This window comes from Marmota monax, unplaced genomic scaffold (genome assembly GCF_021218885.2).
Source record: "Marmota monax isolate L192 unplaced genomic scaffold, Marmota_monax_Labrador192_F-V1.1 WCK01_AAM20220418_F8-fsc00883, whole genome shotgun sequence".
In the NCBI taxonomy this organism is placed as follows: domain Eukaryota; kingdom Metazoa; phylum Chordata; class Mammalia; order Rodentia; family Sciuridae; genus Marmota; species Marmota monax.
The window spans coordinates 6,868-26,245 of NW_026693853.1; the positions used below are offsets into that span (position 1 = coordinate 6,868).

The 19,378-nt window shown below is 32.7% G+C and overlaps 1 protein-coding gene across 1 annotated transcript; it reads right to left on the bottom strand.

Moving 5' to 3' along the window:
• Positions 1–1,546: 1,546 nt before the first annotated feature.
• On the bottom strand, positions 1,547–19,332 carry LOC124105339 (cysteine and histidine-rich domain-containing protein 1). Its single transcript, XM_046462486.2, has 11 exons — positions 19,131–19,332; positions 15,648–15,697; positions 13,669–13,725; positions 12,843–13,000; positions 11,074–11,177; positions 10,501–10,559; positions 7,584–7,654; positions 6,572–6,677; positions 3,470–3,589; positions 2,916–2,978; positions 1,547–2,667 (listed from the first exon to the last, which is right to left on the bottom strand). The coding sequence occupies exons 1-11, from the start codon at positions 19,192–19,194 to the stop codon at positions 2,521–2,523; spliced, it is 999 nt and encodes a 332-aa protein (XP_046318442.1). The 5' UTR covers positions 19,195–19,332; the 3' UTR covers positions 1,547–2,520.
• Between the last annotated feature and the right edge of the window lie 46 nt (positions 19,333–19,378).

Below are 19,378 nucleotides of genomic sequence, written 5' to 3' on the forward strand. Positions count from 1 at the left end.
ATTCTTGGAGCTTGAAGAACTGTCTAAAGAAAACTGAACAATTTATCCTTAATAAGAATTAAAATTTCTGGCAGAAAATGAAATTATAAAGTAAAATCAGCCCTTTGCCATGTACAGGTACACCAAGAAGTTACACCATCAGTCTGTAAACGTTTGTTAATATTTTTAATCATTTATATTAACTAAAATTATTACAACTAGAATAGGACTCAAGAATAGGATAGATCTTCAAGAGTTTTACTAAAAATAGCTGGTTAAAATTAAATGTTCTATTTTAGTTAACATTACTGTACCAAGGTTAACTTCTTAGCTGTATAAAAGTCCTGTGATTATGTAAGATTTTAACATAAGAGAAAGATATTTAAAGAACTTCTACTATTTTTGCAACTCAATCTAAAATTATCTCAAAATAAGAGGTTAAAAAAGTAAGCTCAATATTACTTTCTTTATATTAGCAAATGTGCTAGCTAGGCAATAAAAATGGCATTTCAAGTTTCCTGTGTTGAAGTCAGTTACCAAATGTTTCACATACCCAGCTTTCGACTGCTTTGTTATATTAATTACTTTGAATGCAAAGAAAGACAGCATAATTCTAGACAAATGACTCAGTAAATTAACAAGTTTTATTAACTTTTTTGAAAAATTGATAGTGTAAAACATACTCTACCTATCTATAACTGTGTCCTTTTATGAGTTTCACTAATGTAACTAGACTACATAGTTGTATCAAAAAAGAAAAAAAAAAATCAGTGCTTTGTAACTAAGTCTGAGGTTTGAATATCTCACCTGCTTTAAATAATATTTAAATCCTAAAAAAATGAAGACATTTTGCAGGAGAAAACAGCCTCAAGAAGAAAACATTACAAAAGGTATAATGATAATTACTTTAAATCAAATTTATGAATCAATTTCTTTCTCCAAACAAGGTTCCATGTTTACAAAGAACACAGGTTACTAATTCCAAAAAGACAAGTTGTCAAAACTTTAAATACTTCTCTCAAAACTAATAGTTACATTCTCTATCTGGATCACACTTTTATTGCCCCAAATTTCTTGCCATTTGTTTTAATGTCAACAAAGCCTGGGTGCCAAACTTTGTAAAACTGTGACAGATATAGATCTTTAAATAATTATTATAACTAATATATCTACTAGTTATTTGCTAAGAGTAACAGAATGATATATACAAACCTCTTAAGAACTAAAATAGTACTTCTGCACACTTTTCTTTGCAAGAGTTCTATTAACCTAGAATATACTCAAGGGGTTTGGAAAACTTTTTGACTTTCATTTATCTGTATAAACCTAATAATAACCAAATTTATTAAGTTATGCCAGTTTGAATGGCATAACATTTCTTAAAATTTCCTTCTTGAACTCTGTATTACCTCAAAAAGCGATCTATTCACTAATGGGCTGAGAAGCATAAATAAATCAAAGCATGTATTACATATATTTAATACCAATAAAATACAATATATGATCAACATTGTATTACTATAATTGTCAAGCTCTACTTGAAAGCCTTGAAAAAAAATGACTCTGGTAGAATTAAGCTATTTTATTTAACATGTAATAGTAGGCATAAAGCAAAGTTTATGTATTTAGTTTTCTCATTTTCTATTGTATTTCCACAAACTTTTAAGATACAATTTTAGGTATTTTTCTATCAATAAGGCCAGATATAGATTTTTTTTTTTTTTATAGGTAACTGAAGGTTTTAAGAGGGTTTAGACTGAAAATCAGGTACCATTTAGTCATAACATCATATAAAGACCCTTAATCAGGAGAAAGATTTTTAACATTATTGCTTAAGTCTTATAAAAATAGTGAATTTTAACCAAATTGATCTCTCTCCAGTCTTGTTTCCTTTACTCTTAAGTCATACTTGTTTGGCAAGTAATATAGATAATGATGTAATTTTAAAATTAAATTAACCGTGAATAAATTGTAATTTGTTGGTCAGTGCATATATTTTGCCCCCACTTTACCTAGGATAGTCCTCTTGGAAAAAGTGACTGTCCCACATGGAAAATAAAAACAAACAAAAACAATGCAGAACTTCATTTCTTCCTTGAAGATTTTCAAGTATTATAGGAACAAAAGGTCCACAAAGAGGGGAAAAAAACAAACAAAACAAAACTGATTAAAAAATTGACATTTTCATCTTGCTTTAATAATTATGGGATAACAGAAGTATAAAAAACAAATGTCCCTTATTATTTATTTGTTTAACAAAATAATAATACACTAAGAAATACTGCAATTACACTCGAGCTATTTTCCAGCTTCTTCAAGTAAGGGACATAACTATGGTTCTACCAATGAGAAGATACGAATAATCAATCTTATGGAACGCAAAATATGGCAACACAAAAAGATAAATTGACTTTGGCTTTTAAAAACAAATATCTAATATGACCCTGAAATGCCTGATTCAACAACAAAAAGTTACAGCAGCAAGCCACCACTTTACCACACATTCAGAATTCTGAAATAGGCAACAGCCCTCCCCCGACCTCAATCTGTAATATCTTCTTTTTGTTTTTCCTGCTTTTTGGTTGTAGGTAGTTCAAGGCTTGCCCACTGCATAGGTTCAGCTTTTCTCATGGTGATCTCAATCTTTGTTGCAGTCATAGTTACATAGCTTCGTTTTACATCAATCACCTGTAACATATCAAGGAGCGTAAGAGTAAATAAACTTGGGTCTCATTTAGTCCAGAGGAAAATATTGGTCTTCTTTACGCTAAAAATCCCAACCTCAAGCCTCTAAGGCCATTTGTATACCAATATTTAGATTTTTTTGTAGGACAATAAAGTTACAGATCTGTAATTCACTTATTAAAGTATTTGCCTTTTATTCTACAAATGGTACTTTAAATTACCCGAAATTTTGATGGGTTTATAATACTTACACCCCATAATTTGACATTTTGATGAAATTCCTTCTCTCCTTCAAATACAATGTGTACATTTAACTAAAAAAAAAAAGAAAAGAAAAATTTACTTGAAATTTCATACTGAGGATGAAATACCACATTATCAGGCAAGTTTTATGAGCTACTCTATCTCCAATATGCTTTAGGAAAAAACCCTATAATAAATTTTAGATTTTCATTCATAAAAGTTTCCATGAATATAATTTAAAGTTATTTTTTGATGTGGAAAAGACTTTTTGTTTTTGGTAATGGGAATTGAAACCTCAGGGATTCTTGGGCACTGAACTACATTCCCAGCTTTTATTTTTTATTTTGAGACAGGATCTCAATAAGTTTCTGAGTCTGGACTTGAACTTGGGAGTCTCCTGCCTCCATCTCTTCAGATGCTAGGATTACAGGCATTGCCATCATGCCCAGCTTATATGGGTAAGATTTTAAAATCCATTGAAATAAGAACAGTATTTTATAATGCAGTAGTGTCAAAACAATGTGAGCAAGACAAGTTAGATTCAGCTGTTTAGTGTACTTACCAATGTACTATTAGCTTCTACTCGACTAAGTTCTGGAAGTGAATTTTTAGCATATACTGAAATGGTGACTTCACCTCCAGTCTGATGCCAGTCATGTCTACATGGAACAACTTTTTTCCCCTGAAATGTAAGAAGACCTTTATAAGTTTAAAAAGCACCGTATAATTAACTTCTTCAAAAGAAGAATTTGACCCCTGAAAAGTAGAGGAAAACTACTATGCAAATGAAGAACATAATGTTTTTAGGACAATCAACTCCCAAAGTTTCCACCAAGAGGTTTAAACTACAAAATAACACAATACAGAATATTTTAATAGTTAAATCCTATTATCCACTAAGTACCTCTTTTAAAACATTTTTTGAATTATTTTTCCGTTTCCCCTCACTTCCTCTTGTATGTAATTTTGTATAACCCTGAGGGTCTCCTTCCATTTCCATGCAATTTCCCTTCTCTCTCCCTTTCCCTCCCACCTCTCATCCCTGTTTAATGTTAATCTTCTTCTCATGCTCTTCCTCCCTACTCTGTTCTTAGTTATTCTCCTTATATCAAAGAAGACATTTGGCATTTGTTTTTTAGGGATTGGCTAGCTTCACTTAGCATAATCTGCTCTAATGCCATCCATTTCCCTGCAAATTCCATGATTTTGTCATTTTTTAATGCAGAGTAATACTCCATTGTGTATAAATGCCACATTTTTTTTATCCATTCGTCTACAGCAGAGGGGGTAGAGAGAGAAGAGGGGAGGGGAGGGGAGGGGGGTTAGTAGAGGATAGGAAAGGCAGCAGAATACAACAGATACTAGTATGGCAATATGTAAATCAATGGATGTGTAACTGATGTGATTCTGCAATCTGTATACGGGGTAAAAATGGGAGTTCATAACCCACTTGAATCAAAATGTGAAATATGATATATCAAAAACTATGTAATGTTTTGAACAACCAACAATAAAAATTAAAAAAAAAGTATATATATAAATTTTGGTATATGATATTACCTTTACATTCATATATATTGATACATATGTTCCAAAGGCAACCCATCTCCTAAACCAAAGCTGTAACTCAGAACTAAACCTAACCCTATCAATAATCATGAGCCTTTTAAACAAAAATTATATTATTGAATATCCATATATATTTTCACATATATATTCTGTATATGTTCATATACATATACACACACACACACACCCTAATGGCAACCCAAATCCTACCCATAAATTTTCATATATATTCAGTTACATAATCATATCCTATATCTTACCAAAAGTGTAAATATCCATATCCATTTAAATATTTTCATGTGTATTTATATATATATATTCACATTTGTATTCATATATATGAATAAAAGTGTTCTAACCCAGAAAAAAACAAACAAAAAAAAAACATTCTTTGAAGACTGAAAATTAGAAAGGATGTTCACTTCAGTGGGATAAACAAGACAACAACTTAACTTCAAATATGGAAACCTTCAATATGTTTTCTATAAGTAATAATAATTTGGGAGAAAAAATGACCACTTAAACCTGACATTTGCACATAATCCTCTTGTCCTTATGTATTAACATACAGGGGGAAAAGAAGGGAAAAAAAGCAGAAGTAATACTCAATTACTCTCAAGTAACCCTCAATTATTAGTGGTTTATTGCCATACCAATTCATTTTCTTAAAGAAGCAAATGGTGATTTGTCTTATAAATGAGAACAACTTAAATCAAATTACATAAGTAAACTCCATGACACTACCATTATAAAAGGCATCATTTACATTTTGGTACAACTGCACTAAGTTTAAACAATAAATTTATCACTCATAACTTTTCTTTAGCTACTATCTCATATATCTAATACTTAAATTGAACTTTGGGAAAAGTACAAAGGCAGACATAACTTTCTACTAACGGAAGATTCATGGTGAATGAATTATTTAACTTTGGAGGGTACACTTATAATAGTTAACCATGTGTTAATACAAAGTCAACAGTTCAAATATGAATAAATTTCTAACTTTTGAAAATTTACAATAACTTTCTAAATTAAAATGCACAAATTTTGCTAGCATGGTGGCACACATTTGTAAAACCAGCACGTTGGGAGGCTGAGGCAGAAGGATTCCAAGTTCAAAGCCAGCTATTTAGGGAGGCACTAAGCAAGTTAGTGAGATCCTGTTTCAATACAAAAAATAAAGGTTTCTATATTTGAAGTTGTTATCTTGGGGATGTGACTCAGTGGTTAAGCATCCCTGGGTTCAATCCCCAGTATGAAAAAGATTTTTTAAAAAGGTACAAGTTTGGGGCTGGGGTTATATCTCAGAGGTAGAACGCTTGCCTCGCATGGGTTCAATCCTCAGTACCACATAAAAATAAATAAAATAAATAAAGATATTATTGTGTCCATCTGAACTGAAAAGGGTCATTATTTGGAGTTTATTAGTGTCAGTACAGCATAAAAGATTAATTTATTTAGCACATTATTAAATAAATAGCTAACACCTAACTTATTTCATGATAAACTGCTTTCCTTCTTAAAATCTTATGGTTTTTTAGGGATTTATGTGCATGGCCCCAAGTTTTCTAAAGATGCTGTTCAGGAAATTAGGAACTTATGCTTTATTTTCTCTCTTAATATTTCCCCCAGAGTAAGCAAAGGAATTCAGAATTCTACCGAAACAAGTCTGCAATTTACTCCTTGGCCACTAGATGAGGCATTTGTGCATCTGTAAATGGTTAAAGTTTTAAGTGGCCAAAAACAACAACATAATGTGGGAACAGGATTTGAAATTAATTTTCATAATAAGCTTCACTTTAACAGGCTCTAGTATTTCACAAAAACCCATATACCTACACCAACATATGCAACAGCTATTTTGCTCAACAGGCAGTGCTGAGAGTTTGATTCAGACCATTTTTTTCTGTGTTGTAGGGGATGGGCACGATGAAGGTGATGACGACAACAAAGGATACATTAACAAAATATTAATAAAATATTTGTGAGGGTGAGAATTCCTCTATAAATATAAAACGAAAGATTTTCAAATCTCTCAAAAATGACTCAGACAAACACAATTCAGTGTCATTATTTTGAAAAGGTTACTTACAGCATCCTTTTTAGTCCACACGTGTTTCCCTGTTGTACAGCCTTCTTGGGCTAAGAACGTATTAAAGTCAGAGGTTTTCCTTCTACAACAGCTCCAATATTTCATCCTTCAAATAATTATAAAAAATTTTCAGAAGTAAAACCTCACAATCAATTAAATACAGAAATATTATAGTGCAAGTATAATTTAAAAATCAGGGCAACTTCAGTATTTACCAGTGCTTAAGTTACAGAACAGTAAAAATGGACACACATGAGAAAATACTTAATAATTTAAAAATGAGAATGCCACTTATTATGTAAATTTGAAGCTCCTGAGCATAGACTAAAAACTATCACAAAATTCCAATCAATTTTCCACTGGTAGCCTGCACTCCAGTGTCCTCATGAAGCTAACAAAAAGTGATGTACAACAAGATTTATAATCATTACATTTCAATAACCTGGTAAAGACTATGAAATTAACAACTAATGTTTATACAACTTGTGATGGTCAATCCCAAAGTAGAAGAAAATTATCATTCTTTAAGAAAAATCTAACACAGGAAGCTAAAATTGCAACACAGTTTCAGGTTTGAGCCTTGAAACATAAGGAAACAGAGGAAGATTTTTAAAGCAGTCCTATTTCTTTAAACTACAGACAAACTCTCAATTGAAGACTGGAAAAATAGGAGTTTTCCTGGGTAGTAATGCCTTAATTGCCCCTGAGCCAAAATTCTAAATGTCCTGCCAAATGTCAGACAGTCTTTCAAACAAAAAAGAATTTAGCCCAACTAGGAAGAGCATCACATTGAAATGGAAAATACAGTGTTTAAATCACAATGGCCACTTAATAACTGTAATCTTGTTTTTCTTCTGTTAAGACAAATCCCATATTTTTAAGTTACTATAAAAATTAAACAGCAATTTAAGTAGAATACTTAATAACACTGCATGGTAAGTACCTAAATATATGAAGGTTTAAGTTTCTAATCTCTACCATAAGGTATTTTAATTAGTCATGCATAAGTTACCCCTCATGGAAAATAGGTACTCCAGAATGATATACACAAACGTCTTCTAGACTCTGTAGACCCTGATATGTCTAAAAGAGAAAAGAAAAAAACAAATTTAGCTGCCTTATCTCTCAGTTGTATCTTACACATATTTGTTAGTACTCCATTGCAGGCCATTCCAATAAGGAATAAAAAATTATTCCATTTTACATATGGTTAAATTTTAGGCTCCTGTGAAAAGGCAAATAAAAAAGTAGGCAATAGATAACATATTAAATGTTTTCATAGCCTGAAATTCAACCATATTCATGTGTTTAAATTTACAGAAACATTCAAAACAGATTAGGATCTTCATCAGAAAGAGGTACAGCATGATTAGGTATATAACAAACTCTGTTCTGCTAACAGAAATCTAATACATAATTCTGGAAATTCTATAGTGCTGGTTATTTCTCTTCCCTCAAATGGTAAAATGAGCTGCAGATGTACTTATATTTATATCTATAGATCTCTTCATGGTTTGTTTGTATGATCTAGGCCCCATAAGCTGCTATATGTGAAAGCTCTACAGATGAATTCACAAGTTAGGTTAATAAAACATGGAAGCAGCCAGCAGCCTATTTTCTCTCTACTATTGTATTTATATTAAATATCTACATGAACAGAACATAAAATTTGATGTTTACATTTTGTAAATCTGAAGTATTAAGCGTGTTTATTTCCTAAGTTATCATGTGAGCACATAAATCCCAGTATGTTAGATTTTAAACTTATCACTATAACTCCCCATCTTATATGATGGCATCATAACTAGTCTCTCAAAATCAATATCTGTAAGTGCTCTTTAGTTTCTCCACTCCATCCACCTATATGTAGTCTATCATGAAATCCTATTACTCTGAAAAAATCTATTGGTTTAATTTCCTAGCCCTACTCATGACCTAGCAGATTTTAGGTAATTACACTATACGAAGTTTTCTACTACCTCATTTCTCACCCTTTGATTTCTGCTATCTCAGTAAAATATCTAATTAGTATCACTTTCTTAATTTATAAAGTGTGAGTGATTTACCTCACACCTTATACAATAATTAGCTCCAGGTGCTTTCCACATTTAAATGTGCCCCTGTATGAGAAAATATTCATGGCAACTCAAAAAAGAACAAAATGAAAACAAATCAAATGAAACAAAATAAAAAATAACAAAGCCATGACTATATGCAACAAACATGAACCTAACAAACAAAAGACGACAAAAAAGAAAGTACATGCTCTATGATTCTATTTATATTAAATTTAAAAATTGGCACAACTAATTTTGATAGAAAAATGCAGTAACCTTTGCACAAGGGAAAAATGAATGGTAAGAGTGCTCTACCATGATGATGTGTTTCCTCTGAAAATCCCTTAGCTATAAACTTGTATTTGTACATGATTTAACAAATTTCTATGTTATATACATACCTCAATGAAAAAGATTTAAAATTTCTATAATGGCCTCCATAATCTAAAGTAAGGTCTTACTTCCCAGCACTATTAAGATTTGGCCATTACTATTACTAACCTCTTTTAATCTCAATTCCACACTAGCAAATTGAATAACATTCCTATCACTTAACGTTCTCTTTATACTATTGCTATCACGGCTACTAAAATACACTTTGCCCCCATATTTTCATAACTCTCATTCATTGTTTTCAAAACTCACCTAACACTTTCTCTTTGATCTTCTTTCTTCCATTACTCTACTATTTGTACTGCCTTCACTCCAAGAATTAATCATTTCCTTTTATCTACTACTTCTAACTCATATACATGTGAATAATTTTATTTCCACACCTTAATCAGCAACCTGATTTTGAACTTAACAGAAGAGGAAAATAAAGACCTGGCCTCTCATCATCTTCAGTTTTTCATTTAATGGCAACAGCAATCACCCAGATGCTCAAGTCCCAACTTCCTTTTACATGCAATCCATTAGCAAGTGCTATCAATATTTCCAATTATACTATACATTCTACACGTATTTGCCATGTCAGGCACTGTTCAAAGCATCAAGAGATAACAAAGAACAAACCAAAACACTATAAACCTTAGATGAGTGGTGGGACAAGTTAGATAGTAGTGAAATGACATAAAGTTTTAAAGGCCATGGAGAGAAAAAGAGAGGGAGAAAATGTTTACAAAGTACGCAGGATAAGGTCTCATTGAGATGTTTGATCATATTGCATACATAACAACTTCTCAATAAACTCTAATCTCTTTAACCATAATAGCATCCAAGCTGGTTTCTCTTCCAATTCACTGCGGTTCTTCAGCATGTATTGGCTACTCACTAGTCACAGACATCCTTTTGTAACTCCTAAGATAGGTAATTTTCCATCACACTTCACTTGACTGAACTTGTTATTCCTTGAATAGCCAAGCTCTAACACCTCTACTCATGCTGCTTGCTCTATCTATAGCACTCTTCCCCCAGGTATACAACTCATTCACTATATTATAAAGAATTCTGATTCTGTCACCATGTAAAAAAGAACATAACTGACAATTTTATTAAATGATAACTCCCAACTCCAAACACTCTAGTTCCTTCTTTTTACTTGTTTCATATCTACCTGAATTCATATTTAACATTTTTTTTTTTGTATTTGCGCCCATACTAGAATACCAGCTCCATAAAAAAGAGATTTTGGGGGTAATAACCAGTATTTCCCACCCCTACAACGTACTGCACATAGAAAGTGCTTATAAATGGTGATTAGACAGACTCACATGATTCTAGTCTGTATTCCATGTTTACAGCCCTACTCCTCAGCATACTGCCAAATGTATAACAGGCACACAACTAATTTCTAAATTGAGAATGAACTGCACCCTCTTTCTTCAAAATTAAAATTCTACTTCATAATATAATAAGATTTATAATACATACCTTTGAACACCCTCCATTTTTACATGAGGTCCCAATCTTAATTTCATCACTGTCATCTTCTAAAATGGAAATAAATTAATAAATAAATAAATAACAGAAGTTCACTGCAGTGCCATTCTTAAGATGCAACTTTTCTACAAAAAGTCATATAATATTCATCTACTGTAATTAGGTTTTCTTCTGTAGTGTCAAAAGGATATACGTTGTATTTTAATTCTATAACATACTACTTATCTAATAACCACGTCAAAGAGAATTTATGAAAGGATAATTTTGTTCTACGGTATTAGGTATATGTCACAGAACATTAAATATATTTTACATCATACACAAAGAAACATTTTTGATTACCAAAGAAATTAAACTATTAAAAAATAATAAACCATAGAGAAGGAAAAACTTTAAGTAGATTCTCAATTTTAATAGAATAAACTACACATTTATTCTGAGCTATTATTTTGCATTTGGGAAAAATATTTTTATTATAATGTGTTAATTGGTCATATTTAGTAAACTTTTGGTTGAAAGTTTATTGGCTAGAAAAAATTATAATACAATAAAACAAAATCTTACCTTTCTTATCTTCTTCATTCCCAGATGATAGTTTAAGTTTATCAAGTGCTTGTTTTAGGGAGGCAGATATTTTTAATTCCAAATTTGTCATGGGTTCATCTGGGCTGGAGAATTTTGAAACCCTGTTACTATTATTAATGTACCAAATATGTCCTTGTAATCAAACTAAAAAAACCTTAAAACCTTCTTTTTGAGATGTTAAATGCTTTATGAATCCAGTTATTCTTAATAAGAAGTATCTTACAAATAGTTGCTATATTTTACAATCTACATTTTAGCAGAAAAGGTCTTTCTTATGTTAAAACATTAAGTCTCAAGTAATTACATTATTGTAGGCACATTCAATTATTAATCATCAGGACCAGTGGAAAGAGAGTAAAGACTAGGAATCTATGTTTGACAAGATGAGTAACTCCGAGGAAGGGGCGGTGGAATACTTCTACATTTCATGCCCAAGTAAAATGCTATGCACATAACATACAGGCAGTGAATCCATACTCATTTCTACCAATAGGGAGGTTTACTGTATATGGATACTGGTAGATGGAACTATAAATTCAGATACAATTGTATGGGAAGAGGTCAAAAACAAAATCCTCGTAACATTTCATAATGGTTAAGTTTTACATTTCCACTTTAAGTCCATTCAAAAATATCAAGAATATTAATAAATAAAGCAATAAAAGTAAAAATTCTATTCATGCTGTACCCACAATGAAAAAAAACTGACATTAACAAGTGCATAAAAATCTTTATCCTCATAATTTCTGTAGCATCATCAAATTAATTGGGATAAAATGCTTCCTTATCTTTTTCCAGTAATTTTTCAAATTGGCTAACAAGGAATTTGATAAGTATCCCAGGATTATGGATAAATGGAGTTGGAGTAAAATAATTTACTGAGTAGTTTAACAATGGTCTGTACTCAAGAATACTAATGAGCAAACACTGAAAGTCTCTTGGGGATCTTATCTTGGTCCCATATTATTCAATACTTTATAAATATGTTCAATTAAGATCAACAGAGAAAAAGTCGGGAACACTGTAAGTTCTCAGTATGAATACATTTTCAATAGGTGTTGTCAATTATTTCTCAGAGCTGTTTAAAAAAAAATTGACCATCTATTTAGAGTTCTGTAGTTTGGTTCTAAAACATTCAGTACTTAACGTGCATTATGAAGACCTAGCCTAACAAAAGTAAACCCAATATGCCGTCTGTTTGATTAGAAAATGATTATGAAGAACTGAATTTTAGTTAAAAATGAGCAAAAGCTACATTAAGACACTTTAAAGAAATATGCCTTCAGAATCAAATGCATTAAAAAATTCCTCAGTATTAGTAACAACAGTTTTTAGGCATCTAAAAGTAAAGATTAATGTTTGGATTAATGTTTAAGATTAAGATCAATAGAGAAAAAGTTAGGAACACCATCAGTTCTCAGTATGAATACATATTTCAATTTAAACTGAATTCATGCAAGAACAACCACTTCACAGAACTTCACCATGCCACAATGAAGACACATGCCAAGTGAAAAAAAAAAAAGTGTGAATCCCTTACCCTAGTAATAGATAAATCTGTAGTTTTGATGGTATGACAAACAAATCTGCAATGAAGTTTCACTGTGTACATGCCTCAAGTTGAGTGGGAATAAAATTAAAGGCTCATTTAAGAGAAAAATGCTATCATGCAAAATGATAAATAGAAATATCATGAACAAATGCTATTATTCAAGTGTGACAAAAATAAGCAACTGTAAAAAGTATACCTTGGCCTTTTTATCGCTTCTACTGGTTTAGGGGCTTGAATTATGTGCTCCTGAAATTTGGGTTTCAATTCAGATAGTTCTTTCTTTTCAGTAGTCTTGACTTCAGGCTTGACCGGCTCAGGTGGCTTCTCACTATTATGTCTACCTTTTGTACAGCCCTGTTAGTGAAAGGCATTCATTAAGAGTTATCTTGTCATATGCCACAATAGAAACACTTTTATTATGTTGATTTATTTTAATGAACTAAATGTGCTATATTTGCTAAATTTGAAAATGATTTTGTACCTCTAAATAAAATATTTTAAGAAAGACTTTACAAATTATTTATATGCAAAGTTTTTGTACTCAAGATCTCAATTTGTGTACAGTTCTACTTAAAAGCTGTGACCTTAAGCAAGATAATCTTTCAAAATCTCATTCCTTACCTGTAAAATACAGGCCATAATACTGAACTTTTTTTATTAGTAGAATATAAAATAATGTTATATCTCAATGGTATCTTTATATATCATAACAGTTTATTTCTCCTAACTGAAAATACTTTAAATGGTTGCCCACCACTTTCTTCTTTGATGTTCTTTTAATACTGCTAACGTCAAAAACATAAAATAACCAATGAATAATTAATATCTTAAAATCTTATCTCTTAAGCAGATAAATTATTATAAAGGCTGTGGAAGGAAGGTGAACTCCATTTTAAAAGTAAAGTGCTATCTGATAGTTGATGAGGATGAGTCAATAGAAAACAAAAATCAGACTACCCAAATCTGGAGCTTCCATAAAATGTACATTAAGGGAGATAATCTAGGGAAAAAATAGTACTTACCACAATGCTTAAGAAATCAGAAAAATCAGTAGTTCTTCTCTTACAGCAAGACCAACCCTATAAACCATAAGAAAAAACTTAAAAACTATTTCTATGGAAACCACAACCCACTGAAACACTCTTCTTATACTTATCTCCTTGAATCCTGAAGTAACTTCCATATTTCACAGCTTTAAAGTGTTTATGGCTGTGAAGTTATCATCTCTACTAACGTATTACAGAGAGTAGGGAAAAGAAAGGCAGAAATCTCAAGACATGAGAGGCCCCAAATTTGGATTAGGGACTAACTTTGTATATACTCAACTACATAAAGAATTTGGTATTGAGTTTTTACACAACATGTACTTTCAGATTTCTTTTTTTTTTTTTTTTTGAAGAAAATTTTAAGTACCTATAACCCAATTTTCCTTTTAAGTTTTATTTTCTCTGAATAGAGATGTAGGAAACCAATTCCCACCACCTTAGACTGTTTAATAGCATTGATAGCGTTATCTCAAAACAGTTATCCTGTTGGAAAGATTCCCTGTCTTACCATATATACACAATTAAATCAAATACTGGGATACACATGACACAAGATAGCTATTTCAAATTCTACTCTGGGTCTTTTGCTAGTCCTCAGTAAAATAAGAAAAGGATCAATATAAAGCATAAGGTTGTTAACTGTCTTTTCTTGAGAAGAACTTTCCTAGAGTATTATATTCTTCTAGCATTAAAATGTCCTATCTTTTGCTAATACAAGTTTAATTTCCTACTTGATTAAACAGAAAACTAGTGACTTTATACTGATGCACAAATTTCACCCAAACAGTCTGGGTTGTGAAATCCAATAATCTTGGAAAGTCTAAGTCTACAAAAAGTGTTAATATCACAGAGATAATAACAAACAGTACAACCACAAAACTGAGAAAAAGAAAAACTACTTCGCTTTAGAAACTTGCTGAACAGATACATGAATGCTACAAAAATCATTAGCCCAGAGGTGACATTGGAGAGCAAATAAAGAGAATGAGAAAAAATAGGAAGCTAAAGATTGCAAAGTCAAGTATTTCTATTGTTAGCAGAGAGGAGGAAATAGTATAGGGGGAAAAGAAATAAAAGAAAAATAATCAATAAATGGCAATCCAGAAAAGAGAAAAATCCCCATTTCCTCCCCCCACCAGCAAAAAATATCCCCATAGTTTTCATCCCCATCAACTTTTGTAAAAAGAGTTAAATCTCAAAGTGCCCTAATGAAGTTCTGTTCTCCTCACTCAGAACTAAGCTAACATAAAATTGTTATTTACTATACAACTTTGAATTTGATTGTGCGTCAGTTAAATGCCAAAAGAGTCCAACTGCTTTCTGGAAGATCAACAGAACATTCAAAAGAAATCAACAACATTTAAACATATAAGGCTATTTATGTTCCTCAGCATAAAAGCAGTAGTACCTAAAACCAGGACAGCCACCAGGAAGCATTTTCTTTTAGATACACAAAGGAAACTCCTCAAATGTATCCGTTTTTCATTTTTTTTAAAGTCATCATAAAAAATATGGTCAGAAAACACTCTATTATTTCTGGTAATTCTCTAGAACATTAAGGAAATACAGGTGAAAAACTGGTAATCTCTCTCTTCAGTAAACATATTGTAAACTTAGCATGTTTGTAACAATCATTCCTAAAGTTCAGAGTTTTTATTGGCCAACAGTGATAAACTGAAAGACCAAGATTCATCATAACTGCTTCGATTTCCCTTCAAAATTAGAAAGTAAAGAAATCATTAGGAAAATGATTTGGACTGTAAATAAAATATTTTATAACTGGTAAACATCATCATCCACTGTCTTCTTTGCTTTTAGTGGAATACACAAAGCACCCCACAATGGTCATTTAAAAAGCAGACATGCCAGTAAAAAAAGATGAGAAAATATTTACTATTACATTTCTTAATGTATTATACAAATAGGAAGAAACTGAAAAAATATATAGTTCCTACCTTTAATGCATCATGAAAGACTGGAACACCTGGGTGATATGTGCAAGCATCTGGTCAAAAATGAAAAGAAAAAAAAAAAAAAAAGCATTCTTTACAATGTAGGAAAAATGTATACAACACTATTTCCTTCAGTTTGCTAAGATTTAATTCCTTTTCCAAATGTACATAACACTGAAGATCCTTGAAAATTCACTAATGCTTGGTTGATGCACAGCACAAAGTGCCTTATATTAATAGTAACTGTTAAGATTTTAATTCAAGAGCATGATGCCCATAGATAAAAATTCTGAGGGGGCAAAAAAGCAAATACAGAACAGTTTAAGGATTAATAACATTATATATTCTATATTCCTCTAATCTTTGTGGTAAAATTTGTTTATTATCAAACTTCAATGCCTAAGATTATGAACATACTTCTGTTTTTACAAAAATATTATTAAACTTAAGTGTACCTACACGCACTGATCCATAAAGGTTGCTCAAGAGATTTCCCCAAAACATATTTTGGAAGAACGGGATCCACATTTTAAACAACTTGTAATATCTAACTACTAATTTAACTGTCCTAAACAGGTTATCAATTCCTAGGTACAAACCTCATTAAAAAGAAGTGTAAATCCTACACTCATTGGGGTTGTCATGATCATTCAGTGCTTCTGTTTCCCAACCCCATTATGCCACCAATCTTTACTTAACTCTCTTAAAAAAATTTATTTATTACAATTAGCAATGTAGAATATTTTGTAAAAAAATAGATAATAGATAATAAAATAGATAATATAGACACACTTATTCTCAGGCTAGATAGTAAAATGAACGTAGAGAAACTGTCAACTTGCACCTCTGTAATTTTCTCATGAGGCTACCTCACTCAAGCTCTTTAGTCTGTTTATCTTTCCATCCTCTACCTGATTCCTGTGTTACCTTAAAATTATTAATTCCTTGTACCCAGAGCAATTTCCTTATCCTGAATTAATAGCCAATATTACTTAATTAGTAACCATGTGTTATATAAATACTATACTAATGTGGTCAGAAAGTGTTAGGTATTTTCCTAGTACAGCAAATAAGCCCATGTATTAGGAAGAGATTATGAAAAAGAAAGTTGGCAGTTGAAATGTGTATGCAGGACAGGAAATTGAAAGGGGAGTAGAAGTAGAGAAGAAATATGGTATTCTCTAATATTAAATTTAATGTACAGACATAAAGTCTACAATGTATAATATAAATAGTCTGAGGCAATAGTCATCTTAACAGTGGTCAGTTCTGGCAGAATGGCAGCAGGAATCACTCAGATCTTAATCCTATAACTAGTATGGACAAAATTTGAAAATCACTGTTTACAAGCAGACGGACATTTTCTTCTTTAGCTTTTATCAGGCTTGCCAGTTTTGTTCAAATGAAATTTTATAGATTAAGAACCTACAACACCACAGTGGTTAACTATCAAGAGCTTTTCACATTGGGTCTGACCCTGGCTAAAATTCTCATTGTATTGCTCTTCAGTTTCTTCATATGTGTGGATTAAATAAAATACTATCTGAAAGTTTTGCTTTTCCCTAAAGTATTTTAATATATGCAAGTCACCAACCATGTCTTTTTTACTTAATCACCTGTTAAATTTGTATTACAAACTAAAATGTCTATCATCTTAGAATAGTGTCTGATTTTTGTTCATAGGGAAAAAATCTTCAGAGAAATCGATAAGCATGATAATTATGCCACACCACCAAGAAACAAAGTACTGAGTGTAGATTAAGATTTTTTAAAGAATGATGGAACCAGCCATCTAGCTCCATGCAAGAGAGAACTTGGAACTTGCTTGTACCTTCAGTTTTACCCACTTAATATGCCATTTTAGTTATGGTACAAGGTCAATCCTCTCATATTCTATAAAAAGTCTCTCCTAATCAAGTCTACAGTGTGTTTTTAGTTATCTTCTAATCCTTACTATCATCTCCTTGATCTTCCATTCACTCAACCAATTTACTTAGCCTATTTATCCAAAGTCTCTAAAAATAATTCCCACTTTTCTTAAGTGAATAAACTTTCACCAATCTTATTGGAATTTCCTATTGCATCTGGTACTGTTGACCACCAATCCATGGGGCTGTTTACACTGTTGGCTTTCCTGGCCCCTCTTCTTTTTCAGGAACAGCACCATTTCCACATGGACACACTGACTTCCAACAAAAAGTTTTAACTCCTCTGTGCTGAAGATCCAAACATAACTTCCTAAAAACACCATTCATTTTTTACACAGGCGATCAACATTACCAACATTAGACACTAAAAATTCCTCTTCTCGTTACCCACTGAAACATCTTAACATTCCCTTTGGGTAATATCACGTTTATATTATAAAAATGTCAAGGACAGTAACTTGAGTATACATAAACTGGGTTTATCTTTTCCTTAAAAGCTTGCACCAATGATCTTATTTTAAATGATGTCACCAATTCACCTGCCTGCCAAGATAAATATTTCAAATATCTTAATCTCTTTCACAAAGCTGAACCACATTACTGTCATGTTGAATTCCTTTGATCTATTAAATGGTTCTATTACTACATACTTAACAGAGTTGCTGTGGTAAAGTGACAGACTAATGTCTGGGATAAAAAACACACACACACACAATAAATGCTAGCAGAATTTAAGAAAGTACTATCATTTCCTATAATATTCAAGGATTCAGCTTATTTTCTTCTTCTATTTAAGAATCAAAATTAAGATTCGGTGGTTATTTCCCAGCGTTAACCTAGTGTAGTTGCTTTCACTTCACATCGGGAACTCTACACCTAAGCGCTGTAGGGATACTTCGCTAGGGCACTTTGAAAATGGCATATTAAAACGAAGAGGTCATTGCAAAGAATATACAATTCTTTTGCAAAGGATAATGAAATGTGCCACAACGGCGGATGTGTCAAAACTCAGAGAAGAAAAATCAAGCAATTTCTCTAACCAAAGAAAACTTTTTGGTAGAGCAGACTTTCAAGACAAACTTCTCTACTAAAAATGAGGCAAAACTTAAACGCTAGGCTAACCGGCTGCCCATCGCTCTTCCTTTTGCTCTCTTTATACCCGCACTCTCCCCAAGAAATCACGGTCAACAATACTTGGGGAACCGCAAAGCAAGCTAGCAGGCTCCTTAACTTTTAACTTCCCAAGGAGACTGCGGGAACGCAGGTTAAGAGTGTTCGTTCAAAACTGGAGGCGAAATACGAGAGTGAGGGTCGACCGGGAGACACGTGGATCCAGTCAGAGCTACGGGGCAGGGTTTTCGCCGGTACATGAAGGCTGCCGGGTGCTGGCGCTCGCTAGGCGCCGAGCTGGGGGAAGGCGGCCGGGGTCTCCAGCAGCTGCGGAGGCCCAGGAGGGGCGCCGGCCCGCGCGGCGCCACCGCGGCTCCCGGAGGACCCAGAGGCCTCCCGCGAGATCGCTGGGTGGCGAGAGGGGGAGCTGGCAGCGCGGTTCTCTTACCATCCGAATTGTTCTCGGGGTCGAAGCGCTGGCCGCAGCCCCGATTATAGCATAGCAGGGCCATCTTCTTCTCCCACCGTTACAGGCAAGGACCAAACACCGGGAACCGCAGGACAGTGCGACAGACTCTGCTGTAGCAAGCGCTGACCTGAATCCTAGGGCGGCTGCCGGCTTCCGGAAACCGCCGGTTCCGCTTCAGGAACCTTCGCGAATTTTCCGGTCGCGCAGGCGCAGTAGAGAAGAGAAGA

Excerpts from the sequence above, each read along its gene's own strand:
- LOC124105339 (XM_046462486.2), bottom strand. The coding sequence starts at position 19,194 with ATGGCCCTGCTATGCTATAATCGGGGCTGCGGCCAGCGCTTCGACCCC. Across the intron at positions 13,726-15,647 it reads TCTTTCATGATGCATTAAAG|GGTTGGTCTTGCTGTAAGAG; the intron begins GTAGGAACTATA and ends TATGGTTTATAG. Across the intron at positions 6,678-7,583 it reads GTACCTATTTTCCATGAGGG|GATGAAATATTGGAGCTGTT; the intron begins GTAACTTATGCA and ends AATTATTTGAAG.